The sequence below is a fragment of the Sus scrofa genome, chromosome 18, assembly GCF_054392235.1.
Source record: "Sus scrofa isolate SSC_HxYL_T2T_F1_AM1 chromosome 18, Sscrofa_HxYL_maternal_Yorkshire_Landrace_v2.0, whole genome shotgun sequence".
Lineage (NCBI taxonomy): Eukaryota > Metazoa > Chordata > Mammalia > Artiodactyla > Suidae > Sus > Sus scrofa.
The window spans coordinates 46539969-46561539 of NC_139400.1; the positions used below are offsets into that span (position 1 = coordinate 46539969).

General features: G+C 43.3%; 2 protein-coding genes across 39 annotated transcripts in view; one reads left to right on the plus strand and one right to left on the minus strand.

Moving 5' to 3' along the window:
- MATCAP2 (microtubule associated tyrosine carboxypeptidase 2) overlaps nt 1–21571 on the plus strand; it is a 174225-nt gene that overhangs the window by 8873 nt on the left and 143781 nt on the right. The gene's annotated exons all lie outside the window — the stretch shown is intronic.
- The window catches only part of ANLN (anillin, actin binding protein), a 170984-nt gene continuing 169351 nt past the window's right edge, over nt 19939–21571 (minus strand). For all 32 annotated transcript variants that reach the window (XM_085005786.1, XM_085005779.1, XM_085005782.1 and 29 more), the window contains one exon: nt 19939–21291. In XM_085005786.1, coding sequence (XP_084861912.1) covers nt 21168–21291 — 124 coding nt within the window. In that variant the 3' untranslated portion in view covers nt 19939–21167. The remainder of the gene's footprint in view (nt 21292–21571) is intronic.

The window sequence follows — 21571 nt, forward strand, 5'->3', positions numbered from 1 at the left end:
GGAAGGCCTCTAACATGACAAAAGAAAGCCCCAAACTAACAAACAGAAGAAACAGAAAATAGAAAAAGCAAAGGTGAGAAACTTAAAAGAAAAAAAAACTCACTAAGGTCTTCGATATTTTCCATAAGTCCCAAGAATAGAATGCTATTTTTATTTTTTTAAAAGAGGAATATTTAGGAGATAAGAGTTGAAATATAGAGTTGAGGAGTGTTATAAACAGACTTCTAGGTATGTCCCCACAAAATTCCCACCCTCCAGTTATGCAAACATTAATCTAGATGTTACTATAAAGGAACTTTACAAGTGGAATTACAGTTACTAATCAGCTAATCTTTATTAACAGAGGGAGATGGTCCTGGATTACCAAGTAAGGCCCAATGTAATCACATGAGTGTCTAACCACAGAAGAGGAATCCTAAAGACTCAGTGAGCAAGATTTGAGGGGGGTAGGGGCCTCAGGTAAGGACACTACCTGAGAAAGGCCTCTAGGTGCTTGTGGAAAGCGTGATAAGGAGGGAGCAGCCTCTAGGAGCAAAGATTAAGTGCTGTTTTTGTAGGAGAAAATGTCCTGATAAAAATGTAGAAAGGCGAGACCCCACCCAGATGACGAAGCAACACCCGGCCAACTACCCCTAACCGCCCCTCTCCCACACATCTGCTTCCGTAAACTTGCCAGTTCTCACTCTGGTCCGCCAAGCATGAACCCGGAAGAACAAGCCTATAAAAGCCTTGTGAAACCCCTCTTTGGGGCTCAGACGTCAGAGGGCGATCTCCTCTGGGCCCACCGGTGTAATAAGCCTGAGTTCTCCACCTCTCCCGGGTCTCGCGTGCTTTCTCGTCAGGTGAAAGAGCTGATCCACTGCAGCCACAGAGCTGCTGGAGCTGGTGCACTACAGCCACAGGGCTGTCGCCAGAGCTGGCATGCTACAGCCACAGGGCTGTCGCCATGGCTGATACGCTGCGGTGCAGAGCTGCTGGGCAGCTGCTGTAAATTTCTGGAGGCCCCAGCGAGATTTCAACTGTTCTGGCCCCTTGAGCCACCGGAACAGAGGTAAGGCCGCCTGGGAGCTGGGGAGCCTCGAGCCGAATGAGGCAGTGCACCACCCGACGGTATTCTGGGTCCTCCTTTGTGAGTGACATTCCTGACTCCCGGTTGACTGAACCCTGACCGGACTCAGTGGAGAGATGGACCAACTCACCAGGAAGGCATCCGGACAAGGTAGGGCCCCGGGGCCAACCCCAGTCAGGTCCTGCCCCAGTGGGCAGAAGAGGGGACTGATCACCCCCTTAGGGAGACTCTCCCGGTCGGAGGCTGTGCTTGACCCAGAGCAGGGGTCCTCGTGCTCCAGATCGGAAGCAGAGGAACCCCTTGCTTGGGTGGAGCAACGGTCAGGTGTAGCCAGTTGAAATTTGCGCTTGATGGAGCTACTAGTTAAGGATTCCCAGGGAGAGGGAGGCATTGTGATAACCTCTGAGTGTGTGTGAGGGTGAATGGGCGGCCTGATTCGCTTGCGCTTCAGGTTCGAGTTTGTGGCTCCACGGTCTTAGTGGCTACGGAGTCCGAGTGGGTCCTAACCTGCAGTTCCGTGGTGACCTCATATGGCTTATGGCTGTAGCGGATTCTGAGGGTTCTCTTCCCTCCCTGCGAGTCCAATCCAAGTTCGGGGCTTATACGAACCAGCCAATTGCTAAGAGGCACCTAAACTCCCGAGAGGGGGGCGGTCAGGCGGACATCTGAATGGCCACCTTCTGAGAAGGGGGCACCCTCCCTTGTTTTGTCTGCGACACCGGCACAGGGTGGCCACATGGGGTGGGACCTAACCCAGAAGCCCATGAGTCAGAGACACCTGTGCTTCCTCCATTTGGGGCCATAAATTTCTCCAAGGAGATAATCTAACTTGACCTTGCCCCTGGGCCTCCAGGAACCCCCAGCCCAGATTCTAAACCGCGGGACTGCCCATTTTGTCAGTTCAGGTAGGCCCAGGATCTGAGTCAGGGAAATAAGACCGTCATCCCTGTCTCAGTTCTGGGTATAGGGAGGATTGGGTATGAGACCCCCTGTCCTTTGCCAAAACATTAGAACTTCTCTGAGAGTGCCTTCCCCAGACCCGGGGCCTAGATGGATCAGAGACACTTGCAACAAAGCAGGTACTCTCCCCAGCCATAGAGCGAGCTGAGTGGGAGCTGTCTTGCGTACAGGAGTGGCAGAGGCAATGCTATTGGGGATACCGCCCACGAGGTCAGAGAAGGTCTCATAATATCAGGCCACAGACAAGATCCACAGAAAGACACCATGGGTTCACCCAAGTCTAAACCCATGGTGCTAGACTGTGTGATCAAAGATTTCAAAAAGGGATTTTCTGAAGATTACGGTGTAAAACTGACCTGATCTTTCATCATTTCCTTTGCTATTACCTCAAATAGAGCTGTGGGGACAAAGGAAACAGACGTCTAGATCTTAAGACCACCCTGAGTTGTTACCAGGCCTGTGGAGGAAAAGGAGTTCCTAACTAGTATTCATCCAACTTAGGCCAAGTGTTTAGCCTCAGGGCCTGGGCATGTCAGTTTTGCTTTTTGCTATTTACTTTCACCCTCATTGGAGAAATCAACAGCTGGTTCATCCAATTTACCTGTTAACTGTGGCTTAGAAACTTTCCTAACCTTAATAGAGGGCATGTCAGAGCGATCATCTTAGGATCTGAAAACTCAGGGCAGGGCCTGTATGCCTGAGTTTTCTTTACCTCTGTCCAGAGACAGGCAGTGGGCAGGGATGACGGGAAGAGAGGCTCTGCTGGTAAAGAGTGGTCAATTCCAGTCAGCCTAAGGTAGGATGGGATATTTGACCACTAATGTCCAGCTGCTCCATCTAAGAGAGGGGTCGCCCTCACATAACCAAGAAGGGACAATAGGCACTGGATGCTGATCTTTTCTCTTTTTTGGTTGGGAGCCACCTCCTCAAGCCTGGTGCATGGCTCAATAGCAACTCCTCTGACATGTGCCTTGAAGAACTGGAAAAAGTTTTACCCTGAGACTCTGAAAAAGAAACATTTAATTTTCTTCTGCACAAAACCTGGCCACTATGTAATCTGTCAGATGGAGAGCAGTGGCCATCTGAAGGCTCTCTAGCTTATAATACTATTCTCCAATGAGGCCTATTTGGTAGATGAGGAGGGAAATGGTCAGGGATGCCTTATGTCAGATCTTCTTTACGGTGAGGGAAGACACTACACTGAGGAAGGCTTGTGGGCTTTCTCAGTACATTATGCCAACTCCCTCAAGACCTAGGTGCCCACCATATCCTGGCCCAACTGGGTCAGACCCTCCAGAAGTTAATCAGCCTTCTCCATACTGCCCAAGGCTCCTCCTCTTCCCGCTCCAGTGCTGAAGTTATATCCCTGTCTACTCCCTTTATAAGAAGTGGCAAACAGAGAATGGGGCCAAATACAGGTTAGCCTGGAAGGACGTCATGTTATTACTAAAACAGACATTGACTATAAGTGAAAAAAATACATTAAATCTTTGAAACTGCTCAAAGCTGGGGAAGATGAGTGGAATGATGCTATAAATGCCAGAGGCAAATTAGAAGAGATGGAACAAGATTCCCCACAGGGTGTCCGGCAGTTCCTATGAGTGATCCCAGTTGGTCTGCTGATGAGGGAGATAACCACAATTGGCATAGAAATCATTTTATTACTTGTGTAGTTGAGGAATTAAAAGCCTCATGAGTAAAACCTGTTAAAAATTATCAGAGGTTTACTAGGGGAACAAGAGAGTCCATCAGCTTTCTTGGAAAGACTCAGAAAGGCATTGAGAAAACATACACCAAGGAACCCAGAAACAATGGAGGGCCAAATAATTCTTAAGGATAAATTCATAGCTCAATCGGTGCCAGATATATGGAGAAAGCTCCAAAAATTGGCTTTTGGCCCTTGTTAGACCTGGAGCACCTCAGAGTAGCAACTCAAGTATGTTATAATTGGGGCCAGGAAGAATGAAAGGAGAACAAGAGGAGAGACAGAGAAAAGGCTGAGGCTCTAGTTTAGGTGCTACAGGGAGTCAACCTGGAAGTTTCCAAGGCAAGAGGACTAGGGCAGAGACCTATTCCTGGATCCTGTTTGCTCTGCAAAAGAGGGACACTTTAAATGGGAATGCCCCAAGCCTCAGACCACAGCACCTAGGCTGTGCCCCATATGTTGGGGAGATCACTGGAAGAGGAACTGCCCCTGAAGACAGAGGTCTCTGGGGTTGACCCCTCAGGCCCAGTATCAAGACTGATGGGACATTTCCATAATGGCTCCTGTCCTTATCACCACTCAGGAGCCCTGGGTGACTCTAAATGTAGGAAGACAGACTATTGACTTCCTCCTGGATATGGGCCACCTTTCCAGCCCTCCTCTCCAATCCTAGGCCCCTCCCTCATGAATCTGCCACATTTGTATTTCTGACAAGCCAGTTACAAAATTTTTTACACAACCTTTGAGTTGTGACTGGGAATCCATTTTCTTCTCTCATGCCTTTCTGATTGTTCCAGAGTCCAACTCTTTTAGAAAGATATTTTGTAAGAGGTTAAAGCTTCAATTCACGTGGCAATGGAGGATTTCCTGTCGTGGCACAGCAGAAACAAATCTGACTAGGAACCATGAGGTTTCAGGTTCAATCCCTGGCTTTGCTCAGTGGGTTGGGGATCTGGCACTGACGTGAGCTGTGGTGTAGGTTGCTCAGATCTCACGTGGCTGCGGCTGTGGCATAGGCTGGTGGCTTCACCTATGATTGAACCCCTAGCCTGGGAACCTCCATATGCCACGGGTGTGGCCATTAAAAAAAAAAAAAAAGGCACATGGCAATGGAGGCTAATCAAGATTTATGCCTGCCTTTGATGGAAGTATATGTTGACCCAGAAGTCTGGGCCAAAGGGGGAAAGCTAGGAAGAGCAAAGAATACTCAACTGGTGGAAATAAGTCTTAAAGATCAGAATTTATTTCTTTGCCAAAGGCAGTATCCTCTGAGACCCGAGACACGACAGGGACTTATCCCAATTATAGGAAACGCAAGAGAACAGAGATTATTAATTGAATGTAACAGCCCTTGTAACACTTCTATATTGAGAGTGCAAAAACTTAACAGGGATTGGTGCCTTGTACAAGACCTTCTTATAATAAAGGAGACACTGGTCCCATTACATCCAGTGGTGCCCAGTCCCTACACTCTTCTTTCACAAATTCCCAGAAACAGCAGCATGGATAACTGTATTAGATTTAAAAGATGCCTTTTTTTTCTGCATTTCCTTGAATAAGGCTTTGCATATATAAATTCTCAAAATATGGAAGGTAACTAACTGGCCAGAATTAATTTTAGGTTCAAGTAAACGGGGAAATATTCAGTATTAATATCTTAAATTAGAATTGAAATTTGTTGACCTAATTAATACATACATGTCATTATAGCTGGCAACATTAGGTATAATATCTTATCATACCTAGGTTTAACAGAAGTCAAATGAGACACTGAGATATCAGTCACTAAACAGAAACTAAAGGTATTGAGAATGATTAATCAATATGATCAGTGCCACCCTGAGATGGTCTCTATAAGAAAAACGTGTGTTTTTAGAAATTATAAAGGACAGTCTGTGGTTGCTTGAGAAAAGTAGAATGTGTGTGTTTTCAATATAGAAGGAATGAGGAATGGAATTGCATTTTATTAAGGCAAAAGAAAAATAGTCTGTCTTCAGATGATTGCTCTGGTTGGAAAATAAGGGACAGACTAATATGGATACAGAAAGTGATACAAGGTGTGTGGGAAGTGGACACTGAGAAGAGAATTTTGTGCATGGTGGGGACTGTTTAGAGTATATTTGAGTAAGTTAACTTTAAAAGTAAGGTGGTGCCATAAATCATACTCCTCACAAGGACATAAGGTAGCTTTCAATTACACGCTGACCAAGGCATACAAATATTTCATAACCAGCCAGAGAAATCAGAAAAATCATACCAGTTACCTGTGCTATTATAAAATCTAAATGTTGTATTCCTGATTGTTCACAGAATGTGTCTAATTCCCTGCTAGATCTTCAACAGTAGATTCATGAGCGGTCCTATCCAGCTCCCGCTTTTGGAGCTGCCCTGTGGAACCAGGTGACCTCCTCCTCTTGGTGAAAATATTTCTTCACCATATTCATTGTGATCTTGATCCTTTTATTCAGACCCTGTATAATTAATTGTATTTCTCGCTTCATTACATCCTGATGAAAAGCTATCAACCTTCAAATGTTGGTACAGGGGGGTACCCAAAGCAATGTCTCAAAGCCCACTTGACCGTCCCATGAGTGGAGACCTAACTGCTTTCCCATATGACGCCCCATTTCAGCAGGAAGAAGTCAGAGCAGTCATTGCCCCCTTTCCCCACAGAGTCTCCAACTTGGGGGGGAATTGAGGCAGAATATTAACTCAGGTAGTCAGTGTAGGAACATGGGCTTCGATACATCCTTTGATGTGGCTGTTGATTAACATTTGTAAATTAAGTGTTGCATAGCAACCCCAACTGCTATAAAGGTTACTGGTATTATCCCATGGATCCATCACACCAGAATCAAGAAGGCTGCATCTGCTGCTGACATGGACACCTGGGAGGCTATACAGCACCTCAAGAATCTCCTCAAGGTCCAAGTCCAAATACTCCCTTCACCATCATTGGAGAGCGCTAAGCCCTGCTCTGGCCACCCCTGGAAGCTGGTCAGTCTATGCACGGTAGAAGCCTGAGGAGTTCCACGTGAGACTTAACTTGAACTCGTGTTCTGGTGTGGGACATTAGCCATTGAAATCACCCTAACCCTTGCACTTGAAGTCGGGAATGGGAAGAGGGCCTAGGTTGTTTGTTTGTATGGCGTATCTTCTGACTTCCAGTACACTGGGAGTCCTCCTCATCACCAGCTAACAAACATAATGAGGGGGCTCCTCACCCTAATAATAGCCTTTATGACCAAGAAACAGATCCAGGTTCCCCCACCCGTGGAGTTCAATAGTGTCTCAAATGTCAAAATTGGTATACAGGACGGATTGTTGGGCATGCTTGCACGAGAACAACCCTACAGGGGTACGAGATGTTGAGGTCGAGGCTCACCCCTCAGCCGTAGAGGACCTCATCCAGCTGGAGGGAACACTAGGTGGGTTCACCTACACATTACACACAGAGGTCAATAACACTGCCAACATCCACACCCTGCTCTCCAGCACCAGCACCATCAGTCCAGTAGTCTTCTGAAAGACCTAAAACTGGAGCACGCAGAGCCATGGGGATACCCAGAATGAGGCTAGCCCATGGGGCTAATTAGCGGGTTAGTGGTAAAACAGCCTCTCTTTTCAAAACCAAGGGGTAGACATTTTATCTTTAGAGGATTATTTTGGTTTGCTGGAGTACCTCTGTTGGAGAGATCAGTACTTAACCTGACTATAATGGTTCAAGAGTCTTGGAAGGCCACTGTAGCGGCCATAAAAGCCCAACAACAACTGGACTCCTGATGGAGGTGGTATTACAAAATAGGAGGGGACTAGAATTACTGACAGCAGAAAAGGGGAACTCTGCTTATTCCGTAAGGAAGAATGCTATCTTGACGCCAACAAGTCAGGAGTAATCAGCAGCATGGCACAATTAAAAGAGTGAATAACCAAGAGAAGGCAAGAATTGGCAGAATCTTCAAACTACTGGAATAAGAACTGGAACTGGACTTCATGGCTCCTACACTTAACTGGGCCTCTGACTATACCCATCATTGCCCTCTTGTTTGGGCCCTGAATTCTTAATGCAATTACTCATTTCATAACCACACGAATAGTCTATAAGGTTGCAAATGTTAGTCAGGATACAGTATGCCCCCCCGGATACATCAGACACAACTTGACCTCTAAAAATTGATGCTTGATCCAAGAAAGTGGAAAAGCATCAAGAGGTGGGAATGCAGGAGAAAATGTCCTGATAAAAATGTAGAAAGGAGAGACCCCCCCCGCCCTCATGACAAGCAAAACCCGGCCAACTACCCCTAACCACCCCTCCCCCACACATCTGCTTCCGTAAACTTGCCAGTTCTCACTCTGGTCCGCCAAGCATGAACCCGGAAGAACTAGCCCATAAAATCCTTGTGAAACCCCTCTTTGGGGCTCAGATTCCAGAGGGCGATCTCCTCTGAGCCCGCCGGTGTAATAAGCCTGAGTTCTCCACCTCTCCGAGGGCTCGCATGGTTTCTCACCGGGTGAAAGAGCTGATCCACGGCAGCCACAGAGCTGCTGGAGCTGGTGCACTACAGCCACAGGGCTGTCACCAGAGCTGATACGCTGCGGTGCAGGGCTGCTGGGCAGCTGCCGTAACATTTCAAACCTCTAAGTTTGTGGTAATTTGTTATGGTAGCATTAGGAAACTAATACACTGAAATCCTTCAAGAAACTGGACTTAATAGTAGAGAGAAGAAAAACCAGAGTCATGAGAGGCCATGAGAGGACCGAAGGTCCAAAATGAAATCATTAATGAGAGAAGGAACTCAGAAAATGCAGGAGAGGAGATTATTGAAGGAACAGAGAAAAAATGTCCTTCATTTGAAGGACATGACTTCTTACATTACAAATGCCAAACAGAAAAAGACCCCACAAAGGCACATTATTTCCTGAAATTTCAGAACACTGGGAAGACAGAAAAGACCCAACAAAACTTCCAAAGAGAAAGAACAAGTCATATCAAAGGATCAAGTATCAGAACGGGAGTTCCCATTGTGGCTCAGCAGTAATGAACCCAAATAACATCCATGAAGTTGTGGGTTCAATCCCTGGCCTTGCTCAGTGGGTTAAGGATCTGGTGTTGCCACGAGCTGTGGTGTAGGTCACAGACGTGCCTCGAATCCCATGTTGCTGCGGCTGTGGTGCAGGCTCAGCTGCAGCTCCAATTCGACCCTTGGCCTGGGAACCTCCATATGTGCCGCAGGAAAGAGCAAGAGAGAAGGTGAACACCATGCTGCCTGAAGAAGGAGCACAACCGCTGCGCAGTATTCCCTTGATCGGGGCCCCAGGGTTCCCCTTCTCGAGGGTGTCATGACACTGAAATGAGGATGAAAGCTCAGTGCCTGGGATGTGTTGCCATGTATCCTAGACATAGCTGTCTCTCCCTGCGAAAAACAGCTTCAGGACCTGAGTGGCCTGATGCCCTAGATCAGTGGGCTTCCAGGTGGGGCCAGAATATGCCTATGAATACAAGAAGGCTTTCCAGAGGACGTGTGCCTGTGGATGGTTGTGTGGAAAGCTTCCACCCTCCTCATCTTTAAAACTGCTTCAAGGAAGCAACTCCTTCCTTTTTCTTTTCTTTCTTTTTCTTTCTTTTTTTTTTGTCTTTTCTTGTCTTTTTAGGACCACATTTGTGGCATATGGAGGTTCCCAGGCTAGGAGTTGAATTGGACCTGCAGCTGCTGGCCTACACCACAGCCACAGCAACGCCAGATCCCTGACCCACTGAGTGAGGCCAGGGATCAAACCCAAGTCCTCCTAGATTCTTGTTGAATTCATTTCTGCTGTGCCACAACGGGAACTCCCTTCCACCTTTTTATCTGGGTATTGATTTACATGCATCTATGTTACATATGGTTTCATGTTGCGTGGCATATCCCTTTTCCCCATAAGTTGCTCTGTAAAGTTATATATACATGGTTTTCTTTTCTTCTTGAACATTGAATGGTGCTTTTTAGAAAGGGTGTGCCATGATTTCCTATTAATGGGCTTGCCGATTATTTCCAATTTTCTTCCCTGTTGATGGACTTTCAAGCAATTTCTACTTCTTCCCTTTAAAAACAGTATTATAATGATCATCTTATGTTTCTTTGCTCACCGACAAGTTCATCTGAGAGTGGGGAGGAAGGAGTTAAAGCACCTGTCCTTTGGCTCTAAGGGAAAAAGGCAGGTAACACATAAATTCCTTGTAAATGTGCTGAGAACTAGATCTCCTGGCTAATAGACAAATGATGTTTGCTAGGAGATCTCTTATCTATGGAATGCTCTTAGTAGGATGTGGATGGTTAAGAAATGTTTATAGTAAATAAACTTAGAATTTATGGATTCATGAGGCAAGGCTCATGAGAAAGTCACACAAGCTATATAACTACATAGGGTACAAAATGGCCATGTTGCCTCACCTATAGGGTCCCTGCTGTGCAAGATGTCCCACAAACCTCATAAGATCTTATCAATTACCTGTCTAATGAAAGGTGGACAGCATGTTGCAGACTTCCTGCTTAGCCAGGGCCTTGAGTGCTTGTTTTCTTGAAATTATAAGTGAAGCTCGATATGGATAAGATCTCTGATGCAGGCAGGTCTGATTTGACAGTCTAATCCCGTGAGTTACACAGACATTACTGGAGTTGCCAAGTTGCCATCCAAGAAGGTTGTAGCCATTTCTATTCTCACCAAGAGTACGGGGTTCTCAGCAATGCTGACTAGTTTCAACAGTCCAAAGGCCAATAACCCACTGCCATTGAAATTTGTATTTTTGTTTAATATCATTTTTACCTGTTTGTTGGTCCTTTGGATTTGTGTATGTGTTATGTGTGAATTTTCTGCTAATATTATCTGCCCCTCTTTTGTAAATTACATTTTCTTATTAACTTGAGAAACATCATAGTATAATGATAAAATATATGGATTCTGGGTCCAAATCCTTGTCTGCCACTTCCCACTAAGTGTGTTTGAAAAGTTACCTAAGTTCTAGTTTCCTCACTCGATGCTTATTTCCTAAGGTCATGTGGCAATAGCCTAAAAGAATGCATGCAAAACATCAAGAATATCACCTGGTACACAGTAAATGCTCAAAGGATGATAGCCAGTCATAGGAGCTCTCACTGTATTTTACGTATTAACTTTTTACAGTCTCACCTGCAATATATAGAAGTTCCCAGGCTAGAGGGTCTAATCAGAGCTGCAGCTCCAGGCCTATGCCACAGCCACAGCAATGCTAAATCTGAGCCACATCCTCGATCTACGCCAGATCCTTAACCCACTCAACGAGGCCAGAGATTGAACCCACATCCTCAAAGATACTATGTTGTGTTCTTAACCCACTGAGCCACAACAGGAACTCCTAGATATTAATTTTTGATTATTAAATATGTCGTGACTTGTGCCTGGTACTTATGTTTTAACTTTACTTACACTTTGTTTAAACTTGTCAGGAAGGAAATTTTTTTATGCAATCAAATCCGTCATTCTTTTCCTCTGTGGATTTTGTTATAACCTGATTTTTCATCGGAACCATTTCACAGAATTGACCACTCCAAATTTCAGTTGTTTTGTTGAACACACTTTATGATTTTGTGGCCAAATCTTAAGCTCCTACTTCGGTCTCAGCAAATATCACTCTTGTATTTCTTTCATGGAAAATAATCATCAGCTTCTCTCTTTTCACTTTTCCCCTAAAGATCATGTTCTCTTTGTTCTTGCTTCTCTTTCCACATCCTACTCTCTGGATGATCTTATCGACTATAATGGTTTCAACAATCCCCCTAGGCATATGACAATGAACTTTTCAGAGCAGTATTTTCCACTGTTTATGATGTATTTCTTTTTTTATATATATATTTTTTTATTTTCTCACTGTACAGCAAGGGGGTCAGGTTATCCTTACATGTCTACATTACAATTACATTTTTCCCCCAGCCTTTCTTCTGTTGCAACATGAGTATCTAGACATAGTTCTCAATGCTATTCAGCAGGATCTCCTTGTAAATCTATTCTAAGCTGTGTCTGATAAGCCCAAGCTCCCGATCCCTCCCACTCCCTCCCCCTCCCATCAGGCAGCCACAAGTCTCTTCTCCAAGTCCATGATTTTCTTTTCTGAGGAGATGTTCATTTGTGCTGGATATTAGATTCCAATTATAAGTGATATCATATGGTATTTGTCTTTGTCTTTCTGGCTCATTTCACTCAGGATGAGATTCTCTAGTTCCATCCATGTTGCTGCAAATGGCATTATGTCATTCTTTTTTATGGCTGAGTAGTATTCCATTGTGTATATATACCACTTCTTCCGAATCTAATCATCTGTCGATGGACATTTGGGTTGTTTCCATGTCCTGGCTATTGTGAATAGTGCTGCAATGAACATGCGGGTGCACGTGTCTCTTTTAAGTAGGGTTTTGTCCGGATAGATGCCCAAGAGTGGGATTGCGGGGTCATATGGAAGTTCTATGTATAGATTTCTAAGGTATCTCCAAACTGTTCTCCATAGTGGCTGTACCAGTTGACATTCCCACCAGCAGTGCAGGAGGGTTCCCTTTTCTCCACAGCCCCTCCAGCACTTGTTATTTGTGGATTTATTAATGATGGCCATTCTGACTGGTGTGAGGTGGTATCTCATGGTAGTTTTGATTTGCATTTCTCTTATAATCAGCGATGTTGAGCATTTTTTCATGTGTTTGTTGGCCATCTGTATATCTTCTTTGGAGAAATGTCTATTCAGGTCTTTTGCCCATTTTTCCATTGATTGATTGGTTTTTTTGCTGTTGAGTTGTATAAGTTGCTTATATATTCTAGAGATTAAGCCCTTGTCCGTTGCATCATTTGAAACGATTTTCTCCCATTCTGTAAGTTGTCTTTTTGTTTTCTTTTTGGTTTCCTTTGCTGTGCAAAAGCTTTTCAGTTTGATGAGGTCCCATGGGTTTATTTTTGCTCTAATTTCTATTGCTTTGGGAGACTGCCCTGAGAAAATATTCATGATGTTGATGTCAGAGAGTGTTTTGCCTATGTTTTCTTCTAGGAGTTTGATGGTGTCCTGTCGTATATTTAAGTCTTTCAGCCATTTGGAGTTTATTTTTGTGTATGGTGTGAGGGTGTGTTCTAGTTTCATTGCTTTGCATGCAGCTGTCCAGGTTTCCCAGCAATGCTTGCTGAATAGACTTTCTTTTTCCCATTTTATGTTCTTGCCTCCCTTGTCAAAGATAAATTGACCATAGGTATCAGGGTTTATTTCCGGATTCTCTATTCTGTTCCATTGGTCTGTCTGTCTGTTTTGATACCAGTACCACACTGTTTTGATGACTGTGGCTTTGTAGTATTTCTTGAAGTCTGGGAGAGTGATGCCTCCTGCTTGTTTTTTTGTTTCTCAGGATTGCTTTGGCGATTCTGGGTCTTTTGTGGTTCCATATAAATGTTAGGATTGTTTGTTCTAGTTCTGTGAAAAATGTCGTGGGTAATGTGATAGGGATTGCATTGAATCTGTAGATTGCTTTGGGTAGTATGGCCATTTTTACACTATTGATTTTCCCAATCCAGGAGCATGGAATATCTTTCCATTTCTTTACATCTTCTTTGATTTCTTTGATTAAAGTTTTATAGTTCTCGGCATATAGGTCCTTTACCTCCTTGGTCAGGTGTATTCCGAGGTATTTGATTTTGTGAGGTGCGATTTTAAAAGGTATCGTATTTTTGTATTCCTTTTCTAATGTTTCATTGCTGGTATACAGAAATGCAACTGACTTCTGAATGTTAATCTTATATCCTGCCACTTTGCTGAATTTATTAATCAGTTCAAGGAGTTTTGGGGTTGAGTCCTTAGGGTTTTCTAGGTATAGTATCATGTCATCTGCATACAGTGACAGTTTGATCTCTTCTCTTCCTATATGGATGCCTTTTATTTCTTTTGTTTGTCTAATTGCTGTGGCCAGGACTTCCAAAACTATGTTGAAGAGCAGTGGTGAGAGTGGGCATCCCTGTCTTGTTCCAGATTTGAGTGAGAAGGCTTTCAGTTTTTCCCCATTGAGGATTATATTTGCTGTGGGTTTATCATAAATGACTTTGATTATATTCAGGAATGTTCCCTCTATACCCACTTTGGCGAGGGTCTTGATCATGAATGGATGTTGAACTTTGTCAAATGCTTTTTCTGCGTCTATTGAGATGATCATATGATTTTTGACTCTTTTTTTTTGTTAATGTGGTGTATGATGCTGATTGATTTGCGTATGTTGAACCATCCTTGTGAACCTGGGATGAACCCAACCTGGTCATGGTGTATAATTTTTTTGGTATGTTGTTGGATTCGGTTGGCTAAGATTTTGTTGAGAATTTTTGCATCTATGTTCATCAATGATATTGGGCGATAGTTTTCTTTTTTGGTGGTATCTCTGTCTGGTTTTGGAATGAGGGTGATGGTGGCCTCATAGAATGTCTTTGGGAGTATTCCTTCTTCTTCAACCTTTTGAAAGAGTTTAAGGAGGATGGGCACCAATTCCTCTTTATATGTTTGATAAAATTCACCTGTGAAGCCATCTGGTCCTGGACTTTTATTTGTAGGGAGTGATTTTATGACCTCTTCAATTTCATTTCTCGTGATTGGTCTGTTCAGTTGGTCTGTTTCTACTTGAGTCAGTTTTGGCAGGCTGTAAGATTCTAGAAAATTATCCATTTCTTCCAGATTGTCAAACTTGTTGCCGTATAGTTGTTCATAGTATTCTCTTATGGTTTTTTGTATTTCTGCTGTATCCGTTGTGATTTCTCCTTTTTTATTTATAATTTTGGTTATTTGGGTTCTTTCTCTCCTCTTTTTAGTGAGTCTGGCCAGGGGTGTGTCAATTTTGTTCACCTTTTCAAAGAACCAGCTCTTGGTTTTATTAATTTTCTCTATTGTTTTTTGAGTCTCTATTTTATTGATTTCTTCTTTGATCTTTATAATTTCCTTCCTTCTGCTGACTTTAGGACTTTTTTGTTCTTTTTCTAATTCGTTTAGGTGGAGGGTTAAGTTGTCAATTTGGGATCTTTCTTCTTTTTTGAGAAAGGCCTGTATTGCTATAAATTTCCCTCTGAGCACTGCTTTCGCAGCATCCCATAGATTTTGAGAGGTTGTGTCTTCATTATCATTTGTTTCAAGGTAGTTTTTAATTTCCTTCTTGATTTCCTCATTGACCCATTGGTTTTTTAGTAGCATGTTGTTTAGTCTCCTTGTAGTAGGTTTTTTCTCTTTGCTTTTCCCATGTTTGGTTTCTAATTTCATGGTGATCAGAGAAGATACTTGAGATAATTTCTATGCTCCTAAATTTATTGAGATTAGCCTTGTGTCCCAATATGTGGTCGATTCTTGAGAATGTTCCATGAGCATTTGAGAAGAATGTGTATTCTGCTTTTTTTGGATGTAGTGTACTGAAGATATCAATTAAGTCTAACTTTTCTATTATTGTTTCCTTTAGGATCTCTGTTGCTTTATTGGTTTTCTGTCTAGAGGATCTGTCCATTGATGTGAGGGGGGTATTAAGGTCTCCTACTATGATTGTATTCTCATCAATATCTCCCTTTATGTCTGTTAATATTTGTTGTATGTATCTGGGTGCTCCTATATTTGGGGCATATATGTTGATGATAGTCACATCCTCTCCTTGGATGGATCCCTTAATCATTAAGTAGTGTCCTTCTTTGTCTTTCTAGTCACATCCTCTCCTTGGATGGATCCCTTAATCATTAAGTAGTGTCCTTCTTTGTCTTTCTTTATGCCTTTTGTTTTAAAGTCTATTTTGTCTGATATGAGCGTTGCGACTCCTGCTTTTCTGTCATGTCTATTGGCGTGAAATATTTTTCCCCACCCTTTCACTTTCAATCTATGTGTATCTTTTGTCCTAAGGTGAGTTTCTTGTAGGCAGCATATTGAAGGTTTTTGCCCTTTTATCCACTCAGCCACTCTGTGTCTTTTGATTGGGGCGTTCAGCCCATTGACATTTAAGGTGATAATTGATAGATGATTATTTATTGCCATTTGAACCTCGTGTTCCAGTTGATTCTATGGTTCTCCATTCTTCCTTTTTTTTTTTTTTTTTTTTTTTTGGTTGGATGGTCTTCTGTTATTATCTGCTTGAGTGTATTTTTTTTTTCATTTTTTGCAAATGCAATATTTGGTTTTGGCTTGTGGTTGCCCTGTTTTTTACGTATGCTAACCCCTTCCCATAATTGTGTGTTTTAGCCTGATGGTCCTGTAAGTTCAAACACTTCATTACTATATTAAAATTAAGAAGAGAAACATACAAACAAACAAAAAGGGTTATTTATTTCCTAACATCCCTTGCCCACATTTTATGGTTTTGATGACTCTTTTTTATTTTTTTCTTTTTAATTTTATTTTGTTTGAAGCATGTTCATGATTAAATCTGTATGCTGGCTTATTTGAGTGACTGCTCTCTGATTGTGGTTTCCTCAGTCCTAGTTCTTCTTCTTCTTTTTTTTTTTCTTTTCTTTTTTCTCCCCTTTCCTTCCTTTCTTTTTGGTTTAGAGAAGCCCTTTCAATATTTCCTTTAACCTGGGTTTTGTGTTGCTGTATTCTTTAAGTTTTTGTTTGTTGGAAAAAATTTTTATTTCCCCTTCTATTTTAAATGATATTCTTGCTGGATAGAGTATTCTAGGTTGCATATTTTTTCCTTTTAGCACTTTAAATATCTCTTTCCATTCCCTCCTGGCCTGTAGTGTTTCTGTAGAGAAATCAGCTGATATTCTTATGGGGGTTCCCTTGTAGGTAACATTCTGTTTTTCTCTTGCTGCCTTTAGGATCCTCTCTTTATCACTAACTTTTGCCATTTTTATTATGATGTGTCTTGGTGTGGGTCTGTTTGGGTTCAGTTTGTTTGGGCCCTCTGTGCTTCTTGTATCTTGAACCCAGTATCCTTTAGATTTGGGAAGTTTGCAGCGATAATTTCTTCAAATATATTTTCCATCCCCTTATCTTTTTCTACTCCTTCTGGAATTCCTATTATGCGTAGGTTGGCCCGCTTTATATTATCCCACAGATCTCTTATATTGCTTTCCAGTTTTTTGATTCAGTTTTCTGTCTGTTGACCGGATTGAGTGATTTCCATTATTCTATCTTCCATATCACTAATTCGTTCTTCTGCATTATTCATTCTGGTTTTTACTGCCCTTAGTTCAGTTTGCATCTCTGCAAATGAATGTTCTAGTTTTTCTTGGCTCCTCCTTATATTTTCTAGTTCCTTTCTGAGGGTATCTGTATTACTGCTCATATCTTCTCTTAATTCCTTCAGTATTTTCAGTATTTCTCTTTTGAATTCCAGGTCTGTCAGACTGCAGAGATCTGTTTCATTGTTGACTGTTTTAGGTGAGTTTTCCTGTTGGTTTGACTGGGGGTGGTTTCTCAGCTTCTTCATCTTGCTTGTTGTTTTCTTTCTCCTGAGGGAGTTGTACTCTCCGTTATCGGGCAGTGTTTGCCTTGTCACTGCCGTGGAATATTTCCTGAGGGCTGGCATTGTTGGTCAATCTTTTTTGAGGCAGTGTGGCTTTTCTGGAGTGTTGATGGGGCTAACAGTGTTTCTTTGAAGCAAAGGAGGACTTCCTGAGGGCAGACAGGACTGGGAGGTCCACACCGCGATGGTAGCAGATTTCACTTGGTCATGCAGAGCTTGCTCTGGTGTTTTTAGGCTGTGGGGTTCTTGCAGGGGGTTGGCGGTGTTGGGCAGCTGTTCCTCAGGAGTGCAGCACCCCCTGGGGGCTGGAGCAGCTATCTGGGTCACTGAGAACCTAAGAGGCTCTTCCCTAAGGCAGCCCAACTCAGAAGGATGGCCTGCGAAAGTAGGCGGATCCTTTCACAGTCTGGCCAAGCTTGTTGCAGCTTTTCTGGGCTGCAGGGGGTCCTCTAGGGGGCTGGTGGTGCTGAGCAGCTATTCCGCGGGAGTGGGGCAACCTCTGGGGGCTTGGGCGGGTAGCAGGGCCATTGGAAACCCAAGAGGCTCCTCCCCGGGGCAGCCTGACTCAGAAAGACCGTCTGAGATCTTTTCCCAGCTCGGCCAAGCTTGTTGCAGCTTTTCTGGGCTGCAGGGCGTCCTGCCTGGAGCTGGCAGTCCTATGCAGCTGATCCTCTAGAGCTTGGCACCCCCTGGGGGCTTGGGCGGGTAGCAGGGCCACTGGAAATCCAAGAGGCTCCTCCCGGGGGCAGCCTGACTCAGAAAAACCGTCCGAGAATTAGGCAGATCTATTCACGGCCTGGCTAGGCTTGTTCTAGCTTTTCTGGGGTGCAGGCCTTTTCTCGGGGGCTGGTGGTGTTTAGCGCTGCTCTGCAGAAGTGTAGCCCCTCCAAAGGGCAAGCAGGCCCGTGCAGGGACAGCCCCTGCGGTGGTAGGCTTCAGGCAATTGTTGAGGCCAGCCCTCCTGGATGGCAGGCAGCCCCAGTTTCATTGAGAGCGTAGGTGGTGGTGGGGGTGGGGGGAGGGGATGCACTGGGAAGCACAGCTTTCAGCTAGCTAGCAGGCCTGTAAGCTTGCTGTGGCGTGGGGGGTATTCTATGGGGACCCACCCCTTCTCTCCCCTCCCCAGCACGGGCACAGACCAGGCTCTTCTCCCAGGTTCCCTCTGATGTGGCTTTCCACTTCCCCGCCCCTGGAGTATTGCTCCCTTCCTCTGCAACAGCTTTGTTTTCTAGTCTCCCAGGCAGTCTCTGCCCCATCAAATGGTTTCTAGACCTCCCAAGCAGTTTCCGCTCCACCCTGCCCCCCCAGCCCATTCTTGGGGACTAACCTCTGGAGCTGAGGTCTCGGTGCCCAGCCCCCCACCCAGGCGTCCCCTGGCCTTTCCCGGGGACTAACCTCTGGAGCCGAGGACTCGGTGCCCAGCCCCCACCCAGGCATCTCAATTTTTGGTGACTGTGCCCGTAGTTCAGATGGTCCGTTCAGTTCTTGATCAGCTTTTCCGTACTCCAACTTACTGCTACACTCTTCTCTGCATCTGGAGATTCCTCCGGTTCGTTTGATCTTCCCCCCGTGTAGGTGACTTTCCAGGGTGCGGGATCCCTTTCTCCTCCACAGTTCCCTTTCGGGAGCGCCCGTCCCGCTGGGATTCACCTTCTCTCACTCTCCTCTTTTCTCCCGTTCTGCCCAGTAATGTCACGAACTTCTTGCCGTTATTGGAGTTTAGGTTCCTCTGCCAGCGATTGGTTGCTGTTCTGTGTGAGTCATTTATTCTGTAGATGTGCTTTTTTTGTTGTGTTTGTGGGAGAGGGCGAGCATGTCCCCCTACTCCTCCGCCATCTTGTCCTCTGGTGAAACGTATTTCTAATGTATGTTTCACAATCAGTTTCAATTTCTTCTAAAACTGAACATTATGTAACTTCTGTATATCTAAGATACAGTGTTTGCTAAGAGATACTGTTGTGCTTTTTTAACTTACAACAAACAGTATGTATGGATATATATATATTTTTTTCTTTTTAGGGCCTCACCCATGGCATATGGAGGTTCCCAGGCTGAGGGTCCAACCAGAGCTACAGCTGCCAGTCTACACCACAGCCACAGCAATGCCAGATCCTTAACCCACTGAACGAAGCCAGGGATTGAATCCGCAACCTTATGGTTCCTAGTTGGATTCGTTTCTGCTGTCCCATGATGGGGAAGTCCTGTATGGATATTTTTAATGAACGAAAGAAGAGAACAATGTCGATGTAATATGCATAGAATCTCTCTAGGAGGACACCCCCAAATTGGCAAAAGTGGTTGTAACAAGAGGAAAAGACATACTTCTTTGTGTCTTTGGGATTTTAAGTAATGACATAGGACTATTCAAAAACAAACACAAGTCTGTAAATAAATAAAAGGTACCCTGTTATCAAGCCCGCCAAACCTCCTCCCCGTTTTGGCTGGTGATGTTCCTTATCCACTCAGTCTCTGCTAAGCACCTGGGAATCAGCCTTCATCTCCTGCAATGTGCGTCCAGGTAGCACATTCTGCTGAAATGCCTCAGTAATGGACCCTTTGTCCCCCTCCTCATTCAGCAGGGCCTCTAAGAACACACAGAGGGCTGAATACTGGGCCAGGGGTAAAAAGATGAGACACCTCCACTAAGTCAGTACAGTCCCCTTAAGAAGCCCGCAGCCTAGGAATGCAGAGCACCCACACCCCATATTTTAATAGTATTTCTCAAAGAGCTGATTCCTGAAGCCATTTGCAAGTATTTATTTAGGTAGGAGATCATAAAATATATTTTTTTATAATACACATAAGAAAAAACATATTTGAATGAATAGAAGATAAAATGACAGGAAGTGACAGAATTTAGTGTTTATAAATGAAACCATCAATAACTTTAACAATTCAAAGAAAAAATTCAAAGTGTACTTAAACTTGAGACCATGCTTTACAATATTTTATAATTAAAAAAAGGCATTAGGCTTTTAAAGGTAATATATGACTTAACAGTTTTTCAGATGATTTTCCTAATGAGTTCCTAAACACTGTCCTACATGGATGTGAAAAAAGAAAAAAAAAAAAAAAAAAGACAAGAACTTTGGCAAGCAAAGTATTAGTCCATAGCAGCTTGGTAAAGTTTACTTTTCTTATATAAAGATTCTTTAATTTACATTTGTTCTTGTTATAAGAGCAGGAGAAACTAATTTACCAAGTATTATTTGAGGAGTCTGTAAGCAATATAGCAAAAATCCGTTGTTTTTAAAAGCCTGTATTCCATGAAAATGTGCACCACACAGCATCTATAGTAACTGAGTAAATGTAAACCATGTGATTATTAAGTCTTCTAAATAAAACATTTAACCCCCAAATCTCATACAATAACCCCCATTGTCCACATCTCTTATTTGAAGGCAGCCTTAAGCTTTAAACTAACATACATTTGCTATTTTGAAAAAGTTCTTACCTCCGTTACTAGACATGTTTCTCCAAAGTCCCTTGGAATTTTTTCTCAGTATCTAGTAACAAGATATATTAGGATCCATAAATGACTACAACCTTCAGAAAAAAGTACTGAGGCTAGAGAAAAGATGATCAAGTCAAATTTTTGTCTCCAGCCCTGAAAGATCTTTCCTACTTTGAGACCCACGGCTCCAAGAGGGCAACTCAGAATTTCTTACTCTAAGAAAATTTTTACCATGAATAATTGAGTAATTAGATTTATAGGTAAATGAAACTTTTAAAATTTAGCAAAATCAACTATAATAAATTTTTTCTTCCAGTCATTTATGAATAACAAGAGAAATCAGGTGACGTTTTACATACAAAAGATATAAATACTGTATAATATGTAGTGAATGAATATTGGCACATACCCTTTCATACTTAAAGCATAAAATGTAATCAGCAAATCTGATGCTCTTAAGATACATTTATGACATAAGTCAGAAAACCTCTATATAACATGGAAATGTCCCATAGTTTAAGGCTTTCCAATAGGTTTATAGCAAGCATCAGGTTGCCAGAGGCGAATATCAACAAGAACTTGATTGAGTTTTTGCATCCAGAGATCCCGCTCCTCCTTGGTATCTGCAGAGAGCCAGTTCCTATGGGAATAAACAAGAATGTCAGGATCCTTTCCCCTGCTCCATACCTCCATGTGCTCTTGCAGAAGTGGGGCGGGGGGCATGGGAAGCCTAAAAGTAAAATGATTTACATCCACCCTTTAATGGATGTAAATCAAGAGCCCGCAGTGAGGTGCTTTTCCAAATTACAATAAAAGAAAATAATCCTGCAGGTTGGTTATCTGAACCATAACTCACATTAATTACATTTAGGGTTTCCCACCAAAAATGGTCACTAATCTCATACAGGTGGCCTGGGCAA